Below are 21,797 nucleotides of genomic sequence, written 5' to 3'. Positions count from 1 at the left end.
AAAACAGTATCACCCTTTGTGCCCTTAATGGATGGTATCCGCTGTACAACATCATCATCATCAACCTTTGCCCCTGGCAGGCATATCCTGGTCCTGTTCCACCTATTCTTTTTGCACAATATGTTTCCTCTTTCCCTGACAATAGAGTCGACAACAACTAGTTCCTTTGGGACCAGTGCATTCTGCCTTGGGGGTTGCCGCTGTGTTGCGTGATGTTCAAGTACAAGCTCTGGCATTGATTTGGGCAGCTGAGAGCTTGATGGTTCCCTCAATTTAAATTCCTCGAGGGCATCCACCCTGTCCTTCAAGCTGTCATATAGGCCCATAGCAATGCTGAGTTGGCACCTGATTTCCTCACATCACGCACACACAAAGACATCCTCCTTGGCAATATTATGTCCCGTTCCTGACTGCTCCAGAAACATCAAACATGCATTGTATTTCAAAAGGCTGTGATTCAGAGGATAACCGCCCCCCTCAGTTCTCCCCCGAGCCACAGCACTCCCATTAGTTTGAGCCTTTTGCTTTGATGCTCTGGTCTGAGTCATGATCTCTGTTCAGTTTCAAATAAAATTCCAATACAAGATATAATTCTAAATTTATATCCCAATGCTGTGTTGTTGTTATTTGGTTTTTAGGAGCATTAGCAACTAAGGCCATATTGCTTGGGGATATGCGGTGGTCATTCCCTGACCTTTCCACATCCTCCGTATTTGGTGGTGACGGGCTCGAACCCCGTTCTAATCAAGAAGCGTGTGCTATGCACTGCTGCTCCTTCCCACCTGGCTACGGAGGCGCCATCCCAATGCAGTTATAACACTATATGTATGTATTTCAGTATCGAATATTATCTCCGAGTTACGTTATATGACTTTCTTATCTCCTGTCAAGTTATATTTATTAATTTATAATGTTACGTTTGTAAAAACTAGTTCATTGTATGTATTTAGTTAAAAAAGTACAATTTAATTGACAATGAAATTTAATAAGATTAGTAAATTTTACTGATTAATTTATACTACTATACTCGCTATATAGTTTTCTGTTAAACCTTGCACTATCTAGTTCGGGGTACATGTTGTATCGAATAACAATGGTGGTAAGTTACGAATGGTAAATCTGCGGACATGAGGTATTAATACTTTCAAATGCGCTATCTGAATTCAAAATAAACCACGGAACTTGACTGGGTCTATAAGTTACTTACAGAAAATAATTTAATCTAAAAATTAAGTCTATAAAATGGCTAAACATTTTATTAAGTCAATAAAACGACTATTTGTATAAAGTAGTGGTTATGCCACTTTTTGAATACTGCATGCAGTTCGGAAACCACATTTTAGAAAGGATAGAGATCTGTTTTAAAGGGTACAGAGAAAAGCAACAAGATTAGTTGGTAACACAAAAGGATACAGAACTGGTGTTCTGTGAATTGCAAATTAGCTACACTTGTCCGTAAACTATGCACCTGTATATTGAATTAATTTAAGTGTGTAAACTTTAAATGGGTTAAATAAATTAAATGTCGATGGCATCTTTACTCTTTCTCAGATGACACCCATAAGGGGACATAAATTTAAATTGTATAAGGATAGTTGTGGAATAAATGTATGGAAATTTCCATTCAGCCAAAGAGTAATTGATTGTTGGAATGCACTGCACTTCATCTATTGTTGTGAAAATAGATAGCTTAAATTTAAAGGTTTGGACAAATTATTGGGAAGAATTTGATACTAGAGAGCTATTAAGTGCTCGATATTTCCTATATTCTATTATATTATGAATCAACAGGGCTTACCTTTATTTTTGATATAGGAAGCTTCTTTTCCAACTCTCCTTGTCCAACTCGCTAATAATTCATGGGGAAGGCAATATCAATTTTGCAAGACATTGTCATAAAGTTAGATTTTGGAGGTCTAAACTGGCTAATAATTAAGGATCGATTTTTTTCTTTTTGGTGCTGTGGCAGGAATTTTGAGTTAAATTTAGGGGTCTAATAATTGGATATGGGGTGGGGGGGTTGGGGGTTATTCTCTACCTTCCTTAAGTCAGACTAGAACTTTTCTGGGTGTCATGTTCACAGGAAGAGAGCTACTCACAATTAATCCGAAACTTTTGTCTTATGTTGTAGTGTTTGTTCTTCACGCATGCGTATAAGTGACCAATCGTCGGACAATAGGAATGGCCTACGGATATTGATTGAAGTTGCATGTAGTTTCATCTCTAAGGTTTCTGCAATAAGTAGTTTGTAGTAGTTGTGTTGAATATTTATAATTTTAGTTTCATTAAAGCCGAATGTAAGTCGTTCATTTATGGCGTGGAACGAAAGTTCCGATGCATTTGAACGACCCGCCCGCACTGAAGCTTCGTGTTGTTTTGCTCGAAGCTGTGCCACTCCCATGGTGGATCCTACGTAGACAGCGTCACAATTTTTGCATGGTATACTGTATACTAGGTCATGCTGTGATTGGAATGTGGTATTTTAAGGTCGATTTCTGAAGAATGTGTATAATTTGTTCATGGGTTTTGCTATGATTTTCATGTCGGTTCCCTTGCATATTTGGTTAAGTTTATTGTACCAGTGCTCGATATATGGAATGGTGATGAAATATATTTTGGTCTTGTCGGATTTTTTTGCAATGTTTGTTGCGAGGTTGTTGTTATTTATTTTATCACGGGCTATTGTTTTGACTTTGTTTATATAGGTTAGTGGGTGACCCCTATTTGAGAATCTTCTAGTTAGTTCGATACAAAAAATTGGTCATGCTGAACCAATTTCAAAATGCCTTTAAATATTCTTCCACCCAGATTTCTCTAACCACTGAAATAAATGAACTAACTAGAAGATTCTCAAATGCAAAGGACCACGAAACAACAGCATGTTCAGCCACGAAACCCACCTGCATTAACTGTGAAGGCGAACACCCGGCCTACTCACGAGCATGCCAGAGGTGGAAAGAAGAAAAAGAAATTCAACGGCTGAAGGCAGAGCTAAACATATCGTACCAGGAGGCAAGGAAAGCAGTGAAACCTCTTAACATCAAAAAACCTACCTACGCCCAGAAGGCAGCAGGGAGGTGTCCGTCCCTCCAAAAGAATCATTTACTCCCATCGCACGTTACCTTTTAAGCTCCCAAAAACCTGCACAGAAGGACCAATCAGCTGCCACTCCTATATCGGTACCTCCTAATGCTCCACAAATAACAAAAGCAAATACAAAAGAAAAGAATAAGAAAGGTGAAATGCCACCTAGTATCCAAGAAAACATGGATGTCGGGCAGAAGGAGGTACAAGAAGACTCAGTTTTGGAGCTCTTTGCTGAGGAGGAAATGGACACTGGACAGCGTCCATACTTCCCCAGGAAGGAGAAGGCCAGAACTGAAAAAGGTAAGCCCTCAGCACCTCGGAAGCCGCCTGATAGACCCACCAAGCCAAAATAATGGCTAAATTCCTACAGTGGAACTGTCGTGGATTCCGGCAAAATACTGATGACATCAAGGCACTCCTGCAAAAGCACAAACCAGCTTGCTTTTGCATACAGGAGACTTATTTAAAGGCAAATGACGACCCCACTATGCATAACATTACCATCATCCGTAAGGATAGAATTGTGGATGGTCCTGCACACGGAGGAGTCGCAATCCTTATCAGCAACCAGATCCCATTTCAGCCTTTGCAGCTTACAACTAGCATTGAGGCTGTAGCAATTCGCCTTACGGTGGGGTTCTTATTAACTGTCTGCTCTCTTTATTTGCCACCTGGGACTGACATCTGCCAGAAAGACCTTGATGATCTCGTAATGCAGTTGCCTCCCCCTTTCCTACTTCTTGGGGACTTTAATGGACATAACATCCTGTGGGGTAGTGCTAGCATTAATAGAAGGGAAAGAGTCATAGAGCGTATGCTCATTGACAATGAGGTGTTTGTGGGAACAAACACCTTTTTCCACATGCCTACCCATATGTTTTCTGCCATTGATCTTTCTATCAGCTCGCCTTCTCTTCTCCCTTCGCTTACTTGGGAGGTAGAAATGAACCCGTATGGAAGAAATCACTTCCCCGTGATAACCACATTAATTACTGGGAGACCTTGTCTTCCTGTCAGGTTACCGCGGTGGAAGTTTGATCAGGCTGACTGGAGTGCCTTTCAACACCTGGCAAAGTTTGACAACTCTGCAGTCAGTCAGGAGCCTATCAATGATGCAGTTATGTACATAACAGAAAATATTGTCCATGCAGCTGCAACTGCGATTCCAAAGACATCCACGCGGTTTCCTCCCTTTCCAAAACCATGGTGGAATCCAGAATGCACAACAGCTAAAAAGGCTCAAAACAAAGCCTGGGGGATATTTCGACGATATCCTACCATGGTCAACCTATTAGCATTTAAACATGCATGAGCCAAAGCACGCTACATCCGCCGTCAGAGTCAAAAGGAATCGTGGATCCGTTTCACATCATCCATTACCCAGACGACCAGCACTAAGGTGGTCTGGGAAAAAATCCGGAAAATGAAGGGAAAATACACAGCACACCCCTCATCGGTCCTTGAATATAATGGATGTACTATTGCAGACTCTACTGCAATAGCCAATGCTCTTGGGGAAACATTTTCTAACATCTCTGCAACATCATCTTACTCCCCAGAGTTTCTGGTCTTAAAGCGTAACGCTGAAAAACAGGCCCTTAAATTCACATTGAAGGGCTCCCACCCATACAATGGGCCATTTAATATCCATGAGCTGAAAACAGCACTCACCCGTACAAAGGCTACCGCTGTTGGACCAGACAACATCCATTATGAAATGATCAAACATCTTTCACCAGAATCCATGGACCGTCTGCTCTTCCTGTACAACAGAATCTTCCTCGAATAGCACTTTCCGGAAACCTGGCGCAAGGCAACTATTCTTGCTTTTGCTAAGCCAGGAAAGGATCCTAAATATCCAAAAAACTATCGTCCTATTGCTCCGACCAGCTGTCTGTGCAAAATATTGGAGAGAATGGTCAATGCTCGGCTCTTATGGTATTTAGAATCGAATGACCTTCTCTCCCGCTTTCAGTTCGGCTTCCGAAAAAATAGGTCCACATTGGACCACTTAGTTAGACTGGAAACATCTATCCGAGATGCTTTCCTAAAAAGAGAACATTTGGTGTCCATCTTCTTTGACATGGAAAAAGCGTACGACACAACTTGGAGATTTGGTATTTTAAAAGACCTTTACAATCTCGGTCTAAGAGGTCACCTTCCCGTTTTTATTAAAAAATTTTTATCCTGCTGTTATTTCCAAGTTCGTGTAGGATCCTCCCTTTCGCGGCCCTTTTGCCAAGAGGAGGGGGTACCACAAGGATCTGTCTTAAGTGTCACGCTTTTTGCCATTAAAATAAACTCTATTTCCGAACAATTTCCTCCAACTATAAACAGTGCACTCTACGTCGATGACTTCAGTATATTTTCTCAATCATGCAATATGAGGGTTATTGAGAGACAACTGCAACAAGCTATTGACTGTCTTAACTCCTGGGCAACGGCCAATGGTTTCAGGTTCTCACCGGAGAAGACCGTATGCGTCCATTTTTGCCGCAAGCGTAACCTCCACCCTGAGCCTGAATTACGACTTGGACAAAGCACCATTCCAGTCTTATCAGAGACAAAATTCCTGGGACTCATTTTTGACAAAAAGCTTACATTTGTCCAACATATTCGTCACCTACGCACAAAGTGCACGAGAGGGCTTAACATTCTCCGCTCTCTTTCTTCTACCTCTTGGGATGCAGACCGATGCACTCTACTCCGCTTATACCAGAGTGCATATCGCTAATACGCTCAAAATTGGATTATGGGTCTCAGGTCTATTCATCTGCCAGAAATAACGCTGTTCGTTGGCTTGACCCCGTCCATCATCAAGCCATCCGTATTGCTACTGGTGCTTTTAGAACTTCGCCTGTCCAAAGTCTGTATGCCGAAGCAAATGAACCATCTTTGTCGCTTCGGCGGATGCAGTTGTCTCTGCAATATGCCTTCAAGCTGAAGTCCCTACCACGCCATCCCACGTGGACATCCGTTTTCGAGCCACAATGGGAAAATCTTTATAACACACGACGTACTGCCAATCGGCCATTCGGCATTCGTATTCAAGAGCTACTCAATAAGCTTAACATGTCGGTAGACAAGGTTGCTCAATCACCAAAGGAGCCCCTTCCACCCTGGCATGCACAAACACCAGCATGTGACTTCTCGCTCAAACTTGCGACGAAGTCTAATACTCCAGCCTCTGTCTACCTTCAGCTCTATTCACAACACTGTGCAGAACATTCTGACTTCTTGCCAGTTTACACAGACGGCTCGAAGTCAGAATCGTATGTGGGATCTGCTGCTGTTTTTCCAGATAAAACCATATCAGAGCAGATACCCGTTGACTGCAGCATTTACACTGCAGAGCTGCATGCCATAGAGCTAGCTCTAGATCACATAAGAAAACACCGATACCAACGGTGTATTATATATGCCGATTCAATGAGTGCACTGCAGGCTTTATCAGCGGTGTCACGCACTAATCACCCAACCCTGTCCCGAATTCAGCAGATAATATACAATCTCTATACAACTGGATTCGATATCCGCTTCTGCTGGATCCCCAGTCACATCGGGATTAGAGGAAATGATTTGGCTGACAATGCAGCCAAATCGGCAGCCCTGATGGATAATCTTGACCTGTTAGTCCCCTATACAGACTACAGGCAAGTGATCCATAGTAACCTGCATTCTGAGTGGCATGATTCGTGGCATCGCCTGGTTACTACGAACAAGCTGTGTCGAATTAAGCCTGTGATCCATCCTTGGCAGTCCAGCTTACGCAGGGATCGCAAGGAGGAAGTTGTTCTTGCTCGGCTCCGCATAGGACACTGTCATTTAACACACTCCTTTTTGCTGAGGGCTGATGACCCTCCTATGTGTGAGCAATGCGACACCATTTTAACCGTCCAACACATTTTATGTGATTGTTCCAGTTTTATAAATGCTCGTTTTACTGCTTTTACCCATCTGACTGAGCCATATACACTCAGTCAGATTTTAAATGACAACGACAATGTGTCAGCAGTTTTTAAATTTTTAAAGTTGATCAATATGTATACACTCATATGAAATATACAATTTGCTTTTATCATTGTACTGATTTTATTTATTTATATGATTTTATGTATTTTTAGGCTACGTAAGATTTTTACAAGTTACCAGTCTTACCTTTTTATATTTTAACATTTTCCTGGCGCACTATAACCCTGCTGTTTTTGCGCCATAAAAATCAAATCAATCAATCAACCACATCAAGCAACATAATAAAACTAGCTTTAAAATCCCGATTTAATCTAAAAAAGATATATTTTAAGCAGATTCAACGACATTGCAATATTTTTAGAAAACACCTAAACAGTATGGACTGGAATACCCTAAAGCAAACCATTCAAATAAAAATCGATGCCCAATCCACCACATTAGAGAACAGACATAACCTAAAATTACAAGCCCTTAGGGGTTTTCCACACAACAGAGGTCACCATTCGTCACACACGTTTTGAGAATCAGAGTGCATATCGAAACACCAAAAACGCAGAAAAAAATTCCCACTCCTTCCCCAATAGGAATCTACCACATATTAATGACTTCCGGGCCAATTTAAACACTGGATCCCATAACGACCATAATCCATCAGAGAATGTAAAGAACCTATCATCTGTTACGCTAACTTCTCAGCAAATAGCCCTATTAAATAAAGGTTTAAATTATAATTTACCGCCGAGATTCCCCCCCCCCAAGAAACAAATGACTATGTATATAAAGTGCTTAGCATCATAACAAATGATTATTGACCTCGAGTTCGCTCTTAGAGATTTGCCACAAAAAAACGTATTAATCCAACAAACCAATCGAATCATAAATCAAGCTATTCCCTCAATATCAAAACGACATAGAGAAGAAGCAAAAGCTTTACACACACTTAGACAAAACCGAGATATCATTATTCAAAAGGCCGACAAAGGCGATACAGTAGTTATTCTCAATAAAGGAGACTATATAAATAAATTATACACCATCATTTCAGACACAACGACATACGAAGAGGTTGCACCATCAGAGTTCAACAGCTTAGTTAACAAATATAACAAATTGCTCACCACCTATAGGAAAGATGACCACATCACTATGGCTCAGCTCAAACAAATTAAAGCATATTAGAACTAACAAAACTATTAGTAAGTGCAAATTACATTCTATTCCAAGAAAAAATATACAGACAGATTTTTGGCCTCCCAATGGGCCTAAATATTAGTGAACTCATTGCCGAACTATACTTAGACAAATTAGAAAAGATCCACCTTGATCCATTTATACCACAGATCACATATTACGGAAGATATCTGGATGACATCCTAATCATCACAGATCACTTGACCATAAACAATATTCTACAGATTTTTAATAACATCCATCAGAGACTAAAATTTGAATTAGAAACTGAAGCAGAATCCCACTCCATAAACTTCCTTAATTTTACCATACACAGATTAGACCAAAAACTAAATTTCAGCATATATAGAAAACCCACTAATAAAGGGATGCTTCTGCGCTTCCACAGTTACCATCCCCAACCATACAAAAAATCGGTCATGCTGAACCAATTTCAAAATGCCTTTAAATATTCTTCCACCCAGATTTCTCTAAACACTGAAATAAATGAACTAACTAGAAGATTCTCAAATAGGGGTTACCCACTAACCTATATAAACAAAGTCAAAACAATAGCCCATGATAAAATAAATAACAACAACCTCGCAACAAACATTGCAAAAAAGTCCGACAAGACCAAAATATATTTCATCACCATTCCATATATCGAGCACTGGTACAATAAACTTAACCAAATGTGCAAGGGAACTGACATGAAATCATAGCAAAACCCATGAACAAATTATACACATTCTTCAGAAATCGACCTTAAAATACCACATTCCAATCACAGCATGACCTAGTATACAGTATACCATGCAAAAATTGTGATGCTGTCTACGTAGGATCCACCATGGGAGTGGCACAGCTTCAAGCAAAACAACACGAAGCTTCAGTGCGGGCGGGTCGTTCAAATGCATTGGAACTTTCGTTCCACGCCATAAATGAACGACATACATTCGGCTTTATTGAAACTAAAATTATAAATATTCAACACAACTACTACAAACTACTTATTGCAGAAACCTTAGAGATGAAACTACATGCAACTTCAATCAATATCCGTAGGCCATTCCTATTGTCCGACGATTGGTCACTTAAACGCATGCGTGAAGAACAAACATTACAACATAAGACAAAAGTTTCGGATTAATTGTGAGTAGCTCTCTTCCTGTGAACATGACACCCCGAAAAGTTCTAGTCCGACTTAAGGAATGTAGAGAATAACCCCCAAACCCCCCACCCCATATCCAATTATTAGACACCTAAATTTAACTCAAAATTCCTGCCACAGCACCAAAAAGAAAAAATCGATCCTTAATTATTAGCCAGTTTAGACCTCCAAAATCTAACTTTATGACAATGTCTTGCAAAATTGATATCGCCTTCCCCATGAATTATTAGCGAGTTGGACAAGGAGAGTTGGAAAAGAAGCTTCCTATATCAAAAATAAAGGTAAGCCCTGTTGATTCATAATATTGTACAAATTAAAGTTTTGTTTTTTTTTTTGTTGGTGCTATGCCTTGCTCCCTGCATAATGTTGTCAATACTGATAATTTTTGTCCTAATAAAATAGTATAAGACTCGATCTCGTGGTTATTAGAAAATTTGTAATACTTTTAAATACAAGGTTTTTCTTTTTTATTTTCTAATTAGGAGGAAAAATATATAAATATTTTCCTTTTTTTTAACTCTTGACCATGTAACGTTAAGTTGAAGTAAGGTAGCCTTGATTGCTTAAAGATAAAATGTAAAGTAGGTTTGTTCTGTAAGCGCCAATTGAAAATATGTTTGTAGTGCAGAGGGAAGATTGCATTGATTATATTTACAATTTACTTTCTAAAAACATTTAATGAAATTGAAACAAAACATTAAACACTACTGACACTGCAAAATATGTGAATAGAAATATTCAAAGAATGTATAACATTTAACATCCAGAGCTGTTCCTAGTATTAGCACCTGAAGCAAACAGTTCATTCAAACAGCTTCTTATAACTTGTGCTCACTGCCTCTGATATGTGTATGCATGAAACAGCACTCAGTAAATGTGCCATGATGCAAATATGCAGTCATTCATAAGCAGTCAATAAACAAGTGCTGTAAAAGCAAAAACACATGATAACAACTGCTTGATATTTGATATTGGAACATTGATTGAACTTAGGGTTAATTATAGTAAAGCTTGTTTTTTTTTTTTTAATATATTGGTCATGTGGTCATATTACGATGTGCTGTGTAAAGACTTGGTGCATTTTATTTTTTATTTGTTTGTGTGAAGTTGTGTTTTGATTATTTGAAACCTCAAAATTTTATCATTTTATCAAGCTCTTGTCATAGCATATTTGTGTTACAGTATATCACTTTGATACATGTGCACATCATGGCATACTTTTTTGACACATATATGCATCAGTGGCAGCAAATGTGTTACATTTTAATTTAAATTTATGAGGAAAAATAAATTTACTATTTATATATAGGAAATGACAAAAAAAAAAAGGTATTAAGTGTACAAAACCTGTAAATTTGCAACATTGTTAAAATAAAGAAGTGCGAAAAAGAACAGCAGTTATAATTAATCTTTTCTTTTGTAATCTGTATATAAAGGTCTGGGTTTCAATTCTGTGAAGTTACAGGTAATTTTTGGGCTTTTCTTTATACTATGGCCATGTTGGCTGGCCTCAGATGAGAATTGCACAGCCCCCGCCACAAAAACTTAGATTTTTTTTTCATACAGGCAAACCACAAACACAATATACTGATGCCTTATAAAAAAAAATATATATATATATATGTATACAGGAACTCCTCGACTTACGTAATGGTTGCATTCTGCGGAACGCTATGTAAGTCGGATTTTACATAAGTCGTAATTTCCCCCATGCTTGTGCTCACTGAATTGATTGAATAAAAAAATAAATGTTCGACGAACATGTAAATAGAATTATATATTGTATTTATTCAATTTTTTTATTGTATGTACAGGAAAAATTACAAAAGTGTGCAATTTAAAAAAATTTCAAAATTATAAAATTACAAAAAAAGAGAGGAGACGGGTGTAACGTCAGTAAGTTTTATCTCTCGAGCATCGTTGCCAGAATCGACGTCTCAGCTGATAAGTACGTTGCTGCTGTGGTTGAGGAGAGTTAGAAGGGGTCGGCTGCTCAACCTTATGAAAGAACATATTAATGGATGACTGAACGGTGGTTTTTTCTTTTCATTGTTGATTTCTTTGTAGCAATCAAGCATATCATTCACCCTTCTGTTAACTTTTAAGGATCGTTCGCTGTCAGGATCTATCTTCTCAAACTCGCCATTGCCGATGCAATTTCACGAAATGCCATTGCCATCTTTCTGGTGATGAAGTGTCTCGGCTCCTCATTTGGTTCATCTTGAGCTTCGTCAGCATTTTCTTCTTTCACTATCGCTGCCTGCAAGTCAATAAGTTCTTCGTTAAATAATTCCTTCTCGTCTATTAACACCTCCACATCTTTGGCAACAACCTCCAACTGAAGTAGCTCTGCAACCTTTACAATTTTATCTGTAACCTCTTCATATGATTCGTCTTTTTCAAATCCTTTGAAGCCTTTTACATGCCATGGGCATATTTTCTTCTATGCACCATTTAAACAACTTTAATAATTTCTGCCCAGGCCTTATTAATGTTTAATGTGTAGTGGTATTTATGTTTAATTACCACTAAACATTAATAAATTAATGTTTAATATTTACCACTAAACATTAATAAATTAATGTTTAGTGGTAAATATTGTAAGATTTCCAAAAGTCTCTTAACGTAAATTTTTTTGACCGTCTACTGCAGACAGTGCCTGAACAAATGTTGTGCATAAATAGTATGCTTTTAAATTTGAAATAACACCCTGATCCATAGGTTGGATGAGTGAAGTCGTGTTTGGCGGTAGAAATATGACTCTCACGTTCAAGTTGAAATCATCTAAATGCGTAGGATGTCCAGGAGCATTATCTAATAGAAGCAAAATCTTGAAAGAAACATTGTTCTCTTTACAATATTTTTCAACCTCAGGAATGAAGCAGCATTTAAACCAATCCTCAAGGAGAGATATTGTTATCTATGCTCTCTGGTTTGATTGGAAATTCACCGGTAGGGTGGCTTTATTGATGCCCTTTAATGCACAAAGATTTCCAGAATGGTACACAAGCAGTGGTTTTAATCTGTAATCTCCCACTGCATTAGCCCCAAGCAAGAGCGTGGCCCTATCTTTTGACGTCTTGAAACCTGGCATTGTATTTTCCTCTATGGCAATGTAAGTTTGATCCGGCATATTTTTCCCATACAGAACAGTCTCGTCAACATTAAAAATTTGCTATGTTGAATAGATGCCTTCAATAATTTTTTCCAACACCACAAAACTTCTCTGCAGCTGCAGCATCGGCATTGGCGACTTCATCGCATACTTTAACGTTGTGGAAACCAGCACAATGCTTGAACCTATTAAACCACCCATTGCATGCCACAAACTTGGGTTGGGTTGCCGTACTTATCCTTAATATCTTTATAAATACTTGTTGCTTTTTCTTGAATGGTCATTGGACTCAGGGGCACTCGCTTCTGAATCTGATTTTCCATCCATATTATTAACAGCAGTTCCATCTTCGATATAGCACACAAATGCTGTTTTGTGATCACTGTTGATCTTAAGTGCGTTGATCCTTTGACATGTTCTTTTATATGTGCACTGTCCTTTCAAATAGTATTCACTGTTGAAGCAGCTAGACCTAATTCCCTTGCAGTAGATGACAAACTTTGTCCTGCTTCATACTTCTTAATCATTTTCATCTTCATTTCTAAATCAATTTTGTTTCGTTTCCTGTCACTACGACCACTTGCACTTCTGTTGATTCCTTTCCCTTCACCATTATAATATGTAAATAAGAACGAAGAGAAGTTTCTGAAGATTTCAGTGAAGGGGGAACACATTTCACCATAATAGCGTAAAAACTCACACAATTGCAGTTATCGGTATTATCGCAAATGCAGTAAGATCGAGTTTACTACCCATTTATAATTAGATGCACTAACAGAAAAGCCCAATAAACTGGAAACTGCTATTTGTTTTTTGGTTGTGACCTCCAGAAACCTGCTTTAGAAAAATATCACAAAGGCGTTCAAAATTGATTCTTGTAACGGGAACATATGATAACGATGAAAGGGTAGCGCAATTTCCATTCTAAATATGACCTTTTAGACAGCTAAATAGCTTAGTTATAAAGCAAAATTTTCAACTTCCATGGACTTGGAATGAATTGCAAAAAAAATGTGTTATTGGGTTCACATTGTTATTTTCAAAATACCTCCATTTATTCCTATGGGATGCAAAATACGTTTCCACGATTTTTTTTATATATATATATTTACTTATATATATATATATATATATATACAAAAACTCCCTGACTTGCGTAAATTCGACTTTACGTAAAGTTTTTGCCGGCCGGTGCAAACTTAAAAATATCGTGGAAACGTATATTGCATCCCTTAGAAATAAATCGAGGTATCGTGAAATTATCGTAATGTGAACCCAATAAGACTTTTTTTTTTTTTTTTTTTTTGGTAATTTGTTCCAAGACCTCGGAAGTTGAAATTTTTGCTATATAACTAAGTTATTTATCTCTCTAAAATGTCATTTTTTTAATGGAAATTGTACTACGCTTTCATCGTTATCATATGTTCCATTATAAGAATCAATTTTTAATGCCTTTGTGATATTTTTCTAAAACACTTTTCTGGAGGTCACTACCATAAAACAATAAAAACAGTTTGCACTTTCCAGTTTATTGGGGTTTTCTGTTTAGTGTAATCTGTTACAAACGGGTGGTAAACTCGATCTTATTGCAGTTGCGATAATATGAATAACTGTAATTCTGTGGATTGTTACGTTAAGGTATTGTGGTGAAATGAGTTTCCCTTCACCAGAATCTTCTCTTCATTCCTATTTACTTATTAAAATGGTTGAAGGAAAGGGACCAATGGAAAGTGCAAGTGCTGGCAGTACTAGGAAATGAAACAAAATTGATTTAGAAATGAAGATGATTAATTAAGAAGTGCAAAGCAGGACAAAGCTTGTCACCTATTGCACGGAATTAAGTCTCACTGCTTCAACATTATTTAATGTTGAAGCAGTGAGTATTAAATATTATTTTAAGAGACAGTGCACGTATAAAAGAATATGTTAAAGGATCAACGCATTTAAGATCAACAGTGATCACAAAACAGCGTTCAGATGCTATATTGAAGATGGAAAAGTTATTAATAATATGGATTGAAAATCAGATTCAGAATCAAGTGCCTCGAGTCCAATGGCCATTCAAGCAAAAGAAAGACGTATTTATGAAGATATTAAGGATAAGTACAGTGAACCTCAAGCCAAGTTTGTGGCGAGCAACGGGTGGTTTAATAGGTTCATGCATCGCTCTGGTTTCCAAAACATTAAAGTATGCGGTGAAGTTGCCAGTTCCGATTTTGCAGCTGCAAAGAAATTTTGTGATGTGTTGGAAAAACCTCTTCTAAATCTCCACAGCCCTCAACTTCCACAGTGTCGTGCTTATCGGCTGGAGAGTTAATTCTGGCAATGATGTTCAGAAGTTAAAACTAGCCGATGTTATGCCTGTCTTCTCTCTCTTTTTTGTAATTTTTCCTGTGCATGAGATAAAAAAAAAAATTGAATAAATAATTCTATTTACATATTTGTCGAACATTTCTTTTTTGCTTCAATCAAATTCAGCACGCATAGTTGTTTGTTTGTTTGTTATTTGGTTTTTAGGAGCATTAGCAACTAAGGCCATATTGCTCCGGGATATGCGGTGGTCATTCCCTGACCTTTCCGCATCCTCCGTATTTGGTGGTGACGGGCTCGAACCCCAGTCTAATCAAGAAGTGTGTGCTACGCACTGCTGCTCCTTCCCACCTGGCTACGGAGGCGCCATGCATAGTTGTGAGTGCTGCATAAGTATTTAGGGAAATTCCTACTTATGTAAAATTTGACTTACATATAGTTCCGTGGAATGCAACCCTTACGTACGTCAGGGAGTGTGTGTGTGTGTGTGTGTGTGTGTGTGTGTGTGTGTGTGTGTGTGTGTGTGTGTGTGTGTGTGTGTGTGTGTGTGTGTGTACTTTAGAAAATAATTTATTTATATGGCATTAATGGTATTGCTTGGTAATATCATTAACTACTAGGGGGCTTCATAAATGCTAAATTGATCTCTTGGCAGTGATAAAACTATCATGCTGCCAGTTTCACCACCAGAAAAGGGGAGTGAGGAGAAGGTGGATCCGATAGTGGGTTTGGTATAGTCATTTGGTAAGGTTTTGGTATGTGCCAAGGTAACTAAGGCCATAACACATCAGTTCTGTACATATTGCACGTAAATTTGATACATGCGTTAATTCTAGGTCAGTGCACATGCATAAGGGCAGAAAAATCAGAGTTCTCAGGATAAACACACCCTCAAAATAAACACACCCTCACCTGGCTGGCTAGCTCCTTGAAAACGCTACCTAGAGTTTTCCAATCTGTGAGAGGAATTGAACCTAACATTTTCTGTAGTGTATATATATATATAAAGAAAGAGAGTGAGTGCTGGTCATGGCAGGGTTGGTTATTCACCACCACCACCAAGACCTCCACATTTTTCTGTAATTATAAATATAAAGAAATTTATAAGCAAAAGCAGTTAGAATTGTAAAAACTTAAATGAAAATGTTCATATAAAATAAATATAATACGTAGAGGTATCCCTTGCACACTTATGCCTTCATTTAGTTTTTCAATAATGTCTTGTTTAACACTGATTTAATTGACATTTTATTATAGCATTTCTTAAGTATATAAATTATAATAATAAAATAGAATAGTTTAATTACATCATTGTTTTTATTGACTATTTACATTGAGGCACATTCCCTCAGTGATGCAAACCATTTTATTAGTTAATTATAATTTGTAATTTAAAATTATAAGTGTAAAATTTTATAATAAATAATTTAAAATAATACATATAATTTTCTTAATTAGTATATTAAATCACTTGTGTAAATTTAATTAAATTCTCCTGTGAAAATAATTCCCCTTCCCCCTATGAGTACCCTATTATTTTTTAGGACCACACCATCAAAAATACGTCTAGAAGTTTTGAAAAGGCTTATAGCTGCTGTTTCCAACTTATAACAGTGTTTGTTTGAGAGGGAGAACTGGGGGTGGCAGCTATGGAATTTGAATTGAGCCTAAAACAAAAGGAACCTTTCCAAGAACCAGAAAAACATTTGCTGAAAATCTGGTGTTTTATCTAATTTTATCTTCTTGATTAATGTTGAAATATACTTTAAATTATATATTATATACACAAATAATGATATGAATGGGTAGACATTGAATTTCTTTATAGAAACAGATTTCATTCAAATCAATTTGTCGATCCACATTTTATTGAAATTTTGTTCAACAAATCTTTTAAAAGGGGCAAATATCAGATTTCATGAAAATCCATTTGTTGGGAATTGACTTCTAGATGAAATGGGAGTACCATTTATAAAATTGTTAGTCTTTGCTCATTAAGATCACACACACACACACACACACACACACACACACACACACACACACACACACACACACACACACACACACACACACACAGAGACCAGAATAAAAGGTTGCTAAAAGTGGAATATGCTATAATGGGATTTTACTGTATATGTTATTTAGATTTTTAAATATTAGTACATGGAGTGTCTTCTTGGAGATCCCTTCTTTTATTATGGAAAGAATAATAAGCAAAATTTTTGTGTCCTAAAAAATGTCCTTACTTTCTGCTGATGATTGTTAACATGTAGCATGTTTATTAAAAATATTAAAATTGTATTCTCCTTTGTTTAAAGATGCCCATTTTTTTTTTTTAATTTAGTGGGGGTCTACACTATTCTGAATTGCCAGATACAGCAGTTATAGGTAATATTTTGGGGCTTTTATTGCTTGCATGGAGCGTACTCGTGGTATGGCTTGTGACAAATTCTTACTACAAACGTAAACCATTGCCAGAAGAGGTTGCACTGCAGTTGAGTCCAGTAAACTAAGACCAAAGTGCTGTGGGGATTTAATTCATCTGGTAATGAAATACCATTTAATAAATAATTAACTAAAAACTTTTTTATATATTCTAGAAATTTTTTTTCAGAAAATTAACTATAATTTTTCTGTATTAAATTACTGTTGAATAACCTTAATTAATTAAATTAACTCAGTTAAGCATTTTATTTTCTATTAGGTCAGATCGTGTGGTTGATTTAAAAAAAAAAATTATTTCTAAAACTTGCTTTGTGTAATTTTTTTGTCTTGTAAGTAGCATAAAGATCTTGGTTTTGAATATGCTCCACAGCCATTTTAAAGGGACACAAACTTTCTACAGCTTCTACCTTGTAGTAGAATGGCCACTCTTACTTATTATGGCTAAATTTTCTTAACTGTGCTATCTTATTATTTTAAAAATATCTTTACTGAGAAGTGATAGATTCTTTGCTTTTTACCTTCTCTAAAACAAGCCTGATCATTAGCAATGGCAAATGAAGCAAGAAAGCAAGTTTATATAGCAACAGCAAAAAAAAAAATCCCATCTCACCCATCCATTCCCTTCAACAGCCTGTCTAATTCTTCCTTGAATTTATTTAATAAAAACTTGTTCTAAGATGACTCAAAGCAGTCTTTGAAATCCCCAGCACCATGCTTTTCAGGCTGCTGTTTATTTCAGTAAAAGCAATGCAAGAATCTCTTTCACCTCTTCCTGTGGCTATTGTTAATCTATTAGTTTATCTCCCCCCCCCCAGCTAGCAGTTTTCTGACCTACTTAACACTGCCTTGATAGTATCAGCAATATTCTTGCACCCTTTGTGTTTAAGTGTATCCAGTCTCTATAGAAGCAGTCTCTCTTCTTAACAAGCACAGACATGCTGAGAAAAATTCATTAGTTGTCATATGTAATGTGATAATCATGTCTGTGTCCCTCCTGACAGTGACATATATCATTGACAGAACCCCATGGCATGTTCTGGCAGCCTGTTTACACTGTTCAGAAAATTTTGTGTTGGAGTGTACAGATAACCTAGTTCTTTTTCCTTATCAACTATCTTGAGTTTGGTGCTACCCAAATGGTATATTTTTGTGGAATTACTGCTGCCTAAGTGCAGTACCTTGTATTTATCAATCAGTTGCCACTTTCAGCCCATTCACTAAGTTTATGTAGATCTTAAAAAAAGTAGAAGTTCTCATAGATCTCACTGATCTATGAGAACTTCTTCTGAATCAAAGGATTCTTTCATTATTACATAGTTTCACTACCTCTTTTGCAGCTTCACAGCTCTAGGTTTCTTGCTTACTTCAGCAGTTTCTCTTCCACTTTTCTTCTATGATTATAAAATCATCTAATACCAATTTATATTAGATAGACTTCTACTAATCCTAACTCTAAAACCTTCATGAATCTAAATGCAAAACATTTTATTTATTCATTGTATCAGCAATTTGTACAGGATCGTTGATCCTGTACAAATTGTTTATACAATATGTTTCATCCCTTTCGTGTGGTATTAAACTATCCCAAGAATATAAGCAAAAAGGCCTTTGTGCTCTGGATTCATATTAATATTAATAAATTATTGTGCCACAAAGCAAAAATGGAAAGAAAATGACAGGTTGCAGTTAAAAATACGTTGATGATGTTCACATGAACAAAATAGCACAAGTAAAAATAACACAGGAAAGTAATACATAGCTTTCTGACTGGAAGGCATCCTTCATCAGTTGCGACCATTAATCTGAAATATAGAAATCTGTGTGTACCATGGCAGTCTTGTATGGTGAACTACGTGTAAATAACAATTAGCTGTTCGAAGGGAAAGCTTGCAGCTGTAATGCTTGGGAACGTTATAAATGCCAGCATTTGTCAACCAGAGGATGGTCATCTCAGTAATGGGATGGACATGACATACTCTGTTTCGGTTAAAGGAATCGTTACAGCATTGAGATGTGCAGTGACTTCAACCAGGCACGCCGACTGTAATGGCAGGTCCGATCAATAACCATGGCATCGTGGCGTGGGTCAGTGCTGTGCTGGGTTGACCAGAAGTGCTCAGCAATGGCTGAATATTCCACATCTGCTAAACAGATAGCTTTTTCGTGTTCAGAATCATGTCTGCCGAGCCTCCTGCCAGTATCCCCAATGTAGCAGTCATAGCAGGAAATGCAGTAGACTAATCTACTCCACAGCAAGGGGGGAACCAATGTTTTAATTCTTGAGACGAGGAATCGCAACATCCTGTCCGGAAGTTGTAAGCACTTTATCCCACGAGCCTTTAAGACTCTAGAAATTTGTTGCGATAAGTTCGGGTAGAATGGAATAAAGGCAGTCGAAGCGGAGTCATTATTGTGCATAGTTCTGTGGGTTGCTACGTAGTCACAGGCCTGTAGGTCACACCTCACAAGGTCTGTCTTAACCCTAGTAATCTCAGTGCATCTCTCATCTGCAGAACTAGAGTGGGTCCAGGCATGGGTTAGCAGGGCACACACTTTTTTTTTTTTTTTTTTTTTAATGGTAACCCCAAACACAAGAGGTATTAGAACCTATAGTACTTAGTGCTGTGCTTGGGTTGGAGGTTGAGAAGACGAGAGAAGATATTTGTTGACATTAGACTAACTTCTGTAGACTGTAATTTTTAGGAAATACGTATGAAGGAAGGTTGTTCCAGAAAATGGCAGCTGAATGAATAAACAAGGAAGATGAAAAGTTGGTTCTGCGAGTTTGAAGTTCGACAGTAAATGGATGTTAGTGGTGGTACTGTCTTGAAAGAGAGAGCGAGAATTATAGATTATAGTGCCCATGGAAGTATCTGTAGAAAAGGCATGCAGCAGAAACAGTACATCTATGAGACAGCAAGTGGAGAGACTCCGTTAGAGATGAGTCATTAATTAACCTAACTGCCCTCTTCTGAATGGAATCTAGAAGCCTGACAGAGGTTTTGGGGGAACTGCCCCACACGTGGGAACAATATTCCATGGTAGGGTGGATTTGGAATTTGTACAGAGTGAACAGCTGTTTGGAAGAAAAGTAACGCCTAGAGAGCGAAAGAGAAAACAGAGTTTTTTAGTTGCAGAGGAAGCAATATTTGTAATGTGCTTGTGCCAAGAGAGATTAGAAGTCAGGGTAATCCCTAAAAGAGATATATCGACGTGCCTAGAAACTGGAATGTCACCAAAGATAAGCATAGGAGCAGAGAAATCCTTTTTGAAATCAGATTGGAATCAACTAAGTTGTCTTTGCCCCACTGGAGAATTACCTGGAGATCGGCATTTAAGGAATTAGTAGCAGATATTCGAGAAGTTGAAGCTCATTGAGCAGGGCAAGTTTCTCAAAATGGAACGTGGAATCTAATGTGCTATCATCGGCAAAACTATGGATAAGATTTCCAGTCAATGGAAGAAGGTCATTAATATACAAGAGGGAAAGAACTGAACCTTGGGGGACACCAGCATTAGTGGAGAAGTTAGGAGACAGAGAGCCGTTTACCATCACCCTCAGTGAGCAGTGTCAGAGAGAAAACTGGATAACCAATTACAAAAAACAGTTGGCAAACCATAAGGTGGAAGCTTCTTTAGAAGACCTTTATGCCAGACACGATCTCAAAGCCTTTGAGATGTCAAGAGCAACTGCTTGTGTTTCACCGAACTATTCCATTGAATTTGTGCATAAATTGGGAACATAAGATCGTTGATCAGACGGAAGGTTTCTAGGTAGTTTAAGAGTTGGCGTTAATTGATTTTTCCATTACTTTAGAAAGAGTAGAAGTAATTGCAATGGAATGATAATTGGATGAGAGGGATTTTTTGCCCGTTTTAGGAACTGGCTGAATATGAGCAAATTTCCAAGCAGAAGGAAAAACACCTTTGGTATAAGAAAGTGAAAAAAGGCAGCAAAGAACTGTAGTAAGGCCTTATTTGACGTGGTGTCTCTTTTCACTTTGATCCCAGTTGAACTGGCCATCACGTGTGCCAAGGACTTCTGGACAATGACCAGACCCTGAGCAAGAGAACTTCTCTAACTTCATAGGACATTTGCAATGCCCTTAAATTGTGCTTGACTGGTGGGGCTACCATGTTTGGTGACTCTATTTACCAGCAGATACACGGTGCAACCATGGGTTCCACAGTTAGTTCAGTTATGGCAAACGTCGCAGTGGAGGAGTTGGAGAGTCATGCATTTTTGGTTCTACCAGATCCCACTGCCTTTTGGTGTTGCTACGTGGATGATGTGTTTGTGGTCATTCCCTGGGAGTCAGGCAACTGAATTTTGCCCCACCTTAACTCTCTGTATCCATTCATTCAATTCACCATTGAACTGGAGTCAGACAATACCCTTCCATACTTGGATACCCTTGTCCGGCGCGAGGGCACGCATTTGAAGACAACAGTCTATCACAAGCCGATGTGTGCTGGCCAGTTTGCCAACTACCAGTCAGCACACGCACTCAGCCATCTTAT

At 37.8% G+C, this 21,797-nt stretch overlaps 1 protein-coding gene across 3 annotated transcripts in view; it reads left to right on the top strand.

Annotated features, from left to right (window-relative positions):
* LOC150087170 (transmembrane ascorbate-dependent reductase CYB561) overlaps window positions 1-21,797 on the top strand; it is a 209,050-nt gene that overhangs the window by 164,122 nt on the left and 23,131 nt on the right. For all 3 annotated transcript variants that reach the window (XM_090371865.1, XM_090371863.1, XM_090371864.1), the window contains exon 5: window positions 17,176-17,376. In XM_090371865.1, coding sequence (XP_090227991.1) covers window positions 17,176-17,344 — 169 coding nt within the window. In that variant the 3' untranslated portion in view covers window positions 17,345-17,376. The remainder of the gene's footprint in view (window positions 1-17,175; window positions 17,377-21,797) is intronic.

Source organism: Mastigoproctus giganteus, chromosome 4, assembly GCF_048544385.1.
Source record: "Mastigoproctus giganteus isolate SK-2022 chromosome 4, ASM4854438v1, whole genome shotgun sequence".
Classification (NCBI taxonomy): Eukaryota; Metazoa; Arthropoda; class Arachnida; order Uropygi; family Thelyphonidae; genus Mastigoproctus; species Mastigoproctus giganteus.
Note: the sequence above shows the minus strand (reverse complement) of the source record. Positions and strands in the feature narration are given on the sequence as shown.